The sequence below is a fragment of the Engraulis encrasicolus genome, unplaced genomic scaffold (assembly GCF_034702125.1).
Source record: "Engraulis encrasicolus isolate BLACKSEA-1 unplaced genomic scaffold, IST_EnEncr_1.0 scaffold_64_np1212, whole genome shotgun sequence".
Taxonomy (NCBI): Eukaryota; Metazoa; Chordata; class Actinopteri; order Clupeiformes; family Engraulidae; genus Engraulis; species Engraulis encrasicolus.
Genome location: NW_026945972.1, coordinates 120001 through 127500, shown reverse-complemented (window position 1 = coordinate 127500; position 7500 = coordinate 120001). Strand labels below are relative to the sequence as shown.

At 47.7% G+C, this 7500-nt stretch overlaps 1 protein-coding gene across 1 annotated transcript in view; it reads right to left on the bottom strand.

Annotated features, from left to right (window-relative positions):
• The window catches only part of LOC134444668 (stromal membrane-associated protein 1-like), a gene marked incomplete at its 5' end in the record, with an annotated part of 153577 nt that overhangs the window by 108008 nt on the left and 38069 nt on the right, over positions 1-7500 (bottom strand). The window contains one exon of the mRNA XM_063193904.1: positions 4677-4757. Coding sequence (XP_063049974.1) covers positions 4677-4757 — 81 coding nt within the window. The remainder of the gene's footprint in view (positions 1-4676; positions 4758-7500) is intronic.

The window sequence follows — 7500 nt, the reverse complement described above, 5'->3', positions numbered from 1 at the left end:
AATGAAAATGTGGTGTGGGGGAGAGAGAGAGGGAGAGAGAGAGAGAGAGAGAGAGAGAGAGTGAGAGCGGAGGAGTGGTAGAAGGAGAGGGCAAGGGATATGATAAATGAGAATAAGCTGGAAGGTATAAGTGGTGGTCTGTGTTGTGTGTGTGTGTGTGTGTGTGTGTGTCTATGCGTGCATGTGTGTGCGCGTACTTGTGTGTCTGTGTGTGTGTGTGTGTCTCTCTGTGTGTGTGTGTGTGTGTGTCTATGCGTGTGCGTGTGTCTGTGTGGTGATGATTGAGCTTCCTTGGCTTGGGGACCCCCTACTATGGCCTGACCTGCCTGCCAATCACAGAGCAGGACCTGGGGACCATTCCATCAACGGCGCTAACCCCAAATCTGAGTTCAAGTCGGTAAACTGCGCTATTTTTAGACGCAGATCCGTTCCATCAGTCTTGCTAACCTGAATCTCAGCTGAGTTGCCATGGTAATTTATGCTCCAACGTTAACCTGGTAGCTCCCAAGGTTTAACACCAGGCTAAATGAATCAGTGTTGCAAAAAAACATGAACCTGTAGGAAACAGCTGTCACAACGGGCACGTTCCGCTTGATTCCCGCCATCATTTTACGAGATCAAAGCGGACCAGTCAGTCACTGTCACTCTATTTTAATAGTCTATAATGTGATGATGCCAGTAAAAACTGCAATAGCTACCACTGTCTTTCATTTTGCGGGATTTCTGATAATCAGCACATTTTTAAAAACATTTACAGTGTTGATTTACTAAGACGATATTGGACCATTCCTCTCATAACAACAAAGATGTGAATGGCCCAGTGGGCAGATGCGCTGTGTACTATGTGGTCGCCCTGGGTTCAAGTCTTGCATGGCGACATGTTAGAAATGAAAACTTTATAACATACTTTTGCCTATTCTCTCCTTTGATGTCGCTTTGTGGCTGGCTTCATTTGCTGTCAAGCAATAGGTCTACCAATAGGCCTACCTTAAATGTAGACCTTTAGGCTATTTTCAGCATAGGCAATAAAAAAACGTCTTCACAACCACCTTGCAGATGCCTACGCTTGGAGTTTGCATTGCAATGATTCAATGATCTCTGCCTAACGTTTCACCTAGTCTATGCCTTTTATCATAAAATAAATTCTTCTGAAAGATAAAATTAAAACACCTTGGATGATGCAAGCATTTTATTTTTGCGCATTGAAATGATGGCAGTCGAGGTTCGGACGAGACTCTCCCTTTGATAATTGAGTTATGATCTGTCATTGCGCATGGTGGGGATTGAACGCTGGTCTCTCAATCAAAGTGCGGTTGCGTTACCGCTCACCTACAGATGGTCGCCTAATATCTCTGATAAAGACTTGATTTGACAAGGCATGCCCGAGTCTACAACATGATCGCATTTTCGACAATCGTCGATATGGACTTCCCATGTACAACGTGCACGAGCGCAACGCCAGCTTTGATGAGCGCGGCTGAAGTCAAACTAGCCAAGTCGCAGCTGATCCTCAGTGGTGGAACGGCGTCTGCCGCAAGTTTAAGCTGCTGTTAGTTGAAACTCCGCTTTTGCGCGTAAGCGCCGCTGAATTCAGCGCCAATGATGGAATGGTCCCCAGATATCCTCACAATACATAACAAAACTGTCCTCCCACAACAACACGCCGGTATCGACGCATGAGACGGCTCAGTGCCGCACAGCATTTGGAACTTTGCAACTAGAGCAAATATCTTTACAGCGGCGGCCAGCAGTGTCCCGTTGAAATGAATGGCAAAGTAGCATTGGCTAGTATATTGAACAGGACTGGCCGTGCACGCCAACACGGTCAGTGTGAAAAGGCTGAGTAGAACACACCGGCTGAGACTAGGCAGAAATACTGCAGTCTTCTCGTTGCTGCCACGCCACGCTCTTGTGTGTAACTGGCCTTACTCCGCCTCATCTACGTCCAACAGCCAAACACAAAGACAACACAGAAGCAACTGAACACACCGGAATACAGCTTTCTTTACATTGTTTACGTTTTTATTCCACAAAAATAATATATTCTTTACAGCACTATAGCTAGGTGTTTGTGTACAACTACAGTGTATATTTTTGTGACGTGAGAGCATGTGCACGTACGCACATGCACATACGCACATGCACACACACACACACACACACACACACACACACACACACACACACACACACTATGTAACTTGTTATCTGTAGTCCAGCACCTTTAATGTAATAGATCATGTTTGCCTCTAGTAAGTTCCATAGTGGTGTAAATGTGAGTGTACTGTAAGTGTGAGTATGCTGGCAAGATGCTTAGCAGTGGGCTCTGATAAGCCATGGGGAGGGCAGGGAGATCAACTACAGTAGTGTACCGTAATACGTTGCCCTGAGCAGGGAGAAAAACTACGGTACTGTACTGTACACCACAATAACACCAAGCAACACACATATAGGCCTTCGCAAACAGAGACGCATGCACGCACACACAGCACCATCTGTGCAAAGACAGCATCTACAAGCTCGCACGCACACACACAAAAGAACGCAATTATGAAGACAAGAAAGTCTACAGTTTAGAAAGCACATAAGCGTACGTTTCCAATCCTTCCATTTCCATCGCTGGGGACATTTCAATCTGGACTGTCATTATATTGCGTCCAGGCTGCTTTTAGAACCCATTTGCTAATTAACCCTATCCAGACTGGGGGGGTAAAAGTGCCCGCACCAAGTTTGATGTCGTATAATTCCTTAACGACTTAAGCTATGACTACGAAACTTGGTGACTTTTCCTAAAATTTAGTTGGCTACAGTTTAGTACCAAAAGATTACGTTTATCAGTTTTTCCGTTGCCATGGCAACGGTTTTCTGACAGGTATGTCTGACCGAAAATCACTGATCTCAGTTTCATTATTGTTCCTTTTTCATATTTTTTTGTTATTTCCATTAGTATCAGACAGCTTTGTGAGCATTTAAGTGGTCTGAAGCATATAATCATTAAAATGTAAGTGCATTACCTAAATTTGATGGAAAATACATTATGGTGAGATTTTGGGCATTATAATCAGATGATGTCATAATGACGTCATAATACCAGATAATGACACAAAAATGATGTCATTCATAGATGTCCATATGAAGATCATCTCCCTAAAGTTTGGTGGTCATACCGTATTCCGTTCATGAGTTATGAGGGGGGGGTCAAAAGAGCCCCCCCCAGGCCCAGGAATGCCAAAAAAGCCCAGTCTGAATAGGGTTAATTTGTGTTTGAATGCGTGCATTTGTCGCCACTGGTTACAGACGAGTGTTTGAAAACGCCCGATTAAACACAAATGGTGGGCTTTCACAAAGGATGTATGGCCAACCCACAGGCTGCAACGCATTCACTTAATGGTGGCAAGGCAGACCTGCGCCGTGCTGATTTGAGCGAATAAAATGTAATTTTAGAGGAGGGTCTGAGGACTGTTTAGTAATAATGTGAATTGAGTCTGAGGACTGTTTAGTAATGAAGTGAATTGTTTTGCGGACAGTGCAGGAACAGCTCGTTCTGATTTTGTAAAGCCTGTACATAACAAATGCTGCGGTGATCTCCAGCAGACCTGAAAGCTTTTTACATTTCAAAATACCTTATTGTAATGGGAAAAAAACACACGTAAATAACACAGTACACACAAAGCGCAACATAACAGTTAAAAGTAATCTGCCGTCCGTTCGAACACGCTCTGCATCCAACGTGGTGGTACTTGAGACACACAGCCAGTCTCTCAACGTGACACTTATCGCCTACTTAACACAGCGAGAGCCTGCAGGACTTCACTGTGGTGGCACTTAACTGGAGCCTGATGCATGAGGCAGGGAGACGCAAGAGGAGAGGAGAGGGGTGCAGATGGAGATGGATGGGGCTGGGAGCAGTGCAGGGGAACCAGAGGGGGTGGAGGGGACGGAGGATGATGGGTGGAGAACCAGAGGTGATGGAGGTGGCTGGGTGGGTGAGGGACCAGAAGTGATGGAGGGGGCTGCGTAGGTGAGAGGGGACCAGAAGTGATGGAGGGGGCTGATTGGTGGGTGAGAGGGGACCAGAAGTGATGGAGGGGGCTGATTGGTGGGTGAGGGGGGAACAAGGCTTGGTGAGGGTGGACCAGAGGGAGTGGGGAGGCTGGGTGGGGAACCAGAGGTGGTGGAGGGGTGTGGAGAGGGATGGGAGGGTGAGGGTGGAGCAGAGGTGGTGGAGGGGGCTAGGAGTAGTGTTGGGAACAGAGGTGGAGGCTGGGAGCAGTGGGGAGGGAACCAGAGGTGGTGGAGGGGGCTGGGAGTAGTGCGGGGAACAGAGGTGGAGGCTGGGAGGAGGGAACCAGAGGTGGTGGAGGAAGGGGGTCTGGTTCTGGGTCATGACTGGGTGAGGAGAGTGAGAGGAGGTCAGGCCTGGGGGGATGGGGATGGTGAGCAGGGAGGAGGGAGGAGGGAGGAGGGAGGAAGGAGGAGGCTGGTTGGTGGGGGGTTGTGCGTTGAATGCCACCTGTTGGAGGAAAGGGGGGGTGGCTGAGGGGTGGGGGCCGATGCAGCGAGGACGAGGAGAGAGGAGGGGAGGAGGAGGAGGAAGAGAGAGGGTTGTGGGTTGATTATCCGCCTGTGGGGAAAAAAAGATAGTGGAGAGGAGAGAGATGGGTGTAACTACTGACCTTCTCGAGGGGCGAAGCCTTGTTCCCTTTGTCTGCTTCCTTTTCTCTCTTCCTCTCGTCTTTCTTCTTCTCTCTTTCCTTCTGGCAGGAAGACAGGAAGAGTAGCAGCAAGAGCAGTAACGAGGGAGGAGGGAGAGGAGAGGGAGAGAGGGGGAGAGCAAGCGAGGGAGGGAGGAGGAGCAAGCAAGGGCAAGCAAGTGAAGGAGGTGATGGGGAAGAGGAGAGGAGGGGAAACGGGAGAGGCATTGAGGAGAAGTCAGTTTGTCATCAGATTTCATATTTCATGTTGGTAGGTATATAGGAGGCAAAATACAAGCAAAAATGGGTGTTTGTGCACACGCACACACGCACGCGCACGTACGCACACACACCTGCTGACTCAGCTTTACTGCTCGTGTTACTTTATTTGGCAAAACTTCAATCACTTTCCTGGTTGCCTGTTGTCTCTCAGGGCCTCTACAAGGGGATTGATTCCTCTATTTACCTTCTTGCAGCTCACAGGACGCGCTAATCGATTCAATCCCAACACCTTGAACCGGCGCCACACCCATACACACATATGCACGCACACAGAAATGTCTACACAGTACACACTCACACACACACACACACACACAAACACACACACACACACACACACACACACACAAACACACTCACACACACGGACACTTACAGGGATGCACACATGCAAACAAACATACCATCATGCGCCCACAAACACACACATCACAAGCATACACACACAAGCACACACACACACACACACACACACACACACACACACACACACCACACACACACACACACACACACACACACACACACACACACACACACACACACACACACAACAGGGATACACACACACAAACATACCATCATGCGCCCACAAACACACACATCACGAGCATACCAACATGTCCGTACACATACAGAGGCACCAATCTTGCATTGTCACACCCACACGTTGAACCAGTGCCCTTCACAACGCATGCACGCATGCACTCACACGCACACGCACACCTTGCAGGAACAGCAGTGGTGAACCACACACTGACACCCACATCAGAAAAAGAAAACACACACACACATACAACAAAAGCCGTGAATGCTTTTCATATGACAGATACTCTTCACTGAAACACATGCAAAGCTGTCCACATGATTATCAGTTGTCGACAAGACACGAACAAGCACATAGATGACACACTGATGCACATGCACACACACAACATCCCCTTTCCCACCCCATCCCCAAGACAACAACAGCAGACACACGCGTTCAGAATCGTGCACGCGCGCACGCACCTCCACTTCATTAGTGCGTTATCTGAAATTAGAATTCAGTAAGTAGCCTATGCATTCATCTTCGTTCTTGCTGGAGAACGGGCTTCTCGTGATCGTCCGCGCGGCGAAGCGATCATGAAAGTGCTTTACAGGGTCGCAGGACCACTGCACTTCGAAGAACATGAGTTAAAAGCGAATAGCAAAAATAGCGTGTTGGGCAAGGTCGCTGGCCACGGTGCTGAAATTACTGCCGAACTCGAATCCTGGTATGGTTAAAATCCGATGCATGGGCTCGGGAGTATGGGGCTCCAACTGAGAGCTCGGACAATACCCGCGCCCGCGAATATGTGCGAGCTCTGAGAGGACACCCCCGTGCTGGTTATTGGGAGAGCGAACGGAACCAAGGGCGGAAACCCGGATAAAACGATCGAGAAGATACGATACGATACGATACGATGATACTTTATTGTCAGTTTGCACTGAAATTCAGTTTGCATCCCTGAGCAACACTCGTTAAGACGAAACAGAATACAGAAAACAGAAAAACATAGGCCTACACAATAACATCACATCACAAGACTATTGCACAGCTGACAAAACAAAAGACACAGGCCTATGTACAGGCAAACATACATACATACATACATACATACATATATTACATACAACCCACATAACTTGAAGATAATACCACCATGAAGTAATACATACTATGTAGTCTTACAACTGATTTAGCAAAAGAATAGATTGATGTATGAAAGCATGTTTAAGTCTGTTGCGGTTGAAGCGGGGAACTCTGAAACGCCTACTTGAGGGTAATGGCTGATATTCTTGGTAGAGAGTGTGTGTGATATCTGTAGAGATGCATGTGGCCAGTAAGATGGAGACGGGGGGCGACAGGGGCGGAGCGAGAAAGCGAGTTTCTGACTAGGAGCAGGTGAGTGGGGAATAAATACAGTGTTGATAATTGAAGGGAATGAGATTCAGGTGGGTAGGTAGGCGTGCCTGTACTAGCACGCAAGAAATGGACGAATGACAGACGAGCAGGGAATATGGAGCAGGTGTTAATTTAGACCTGTCAAATTTCATTACGCTTCTCCCGAACTTTCGTTTCGTAAACAGAACGACATTTCCTCCCCTTTTGAATATCTATTTCACTTCCCATCTATCTTTCTACATCTTCCCACATCTTTCTACACCTCTCTCTCTCTCTCTCTCTCTCTCTCTCTCTCTCTCTCTCTCTCTCTCTCTCTCTCTCTCTCTCTCTCTCTCTCTCTCTCTCTCTCTCTCTCTCTCTCTCTCCAAGTGATGCAACAACATTGGCAGAACATGGGACGTCATGCCTGAGGCTCTTTCTTCTTCGCTCACTCCAATTTGCCTCCCCCCCCCAACCATCTCTCTCTCCCTCCATCTCTCGTCTTCCCTTCTCACCTTTCTCTTTCAGTCCCACCAGTCCCTCCTGTTTTTTCCTTGAACCTCTTTTTCACTCCACGCTCTCACCTTTATGCTTTCAGTCTTTCACTCCTCTCCATTT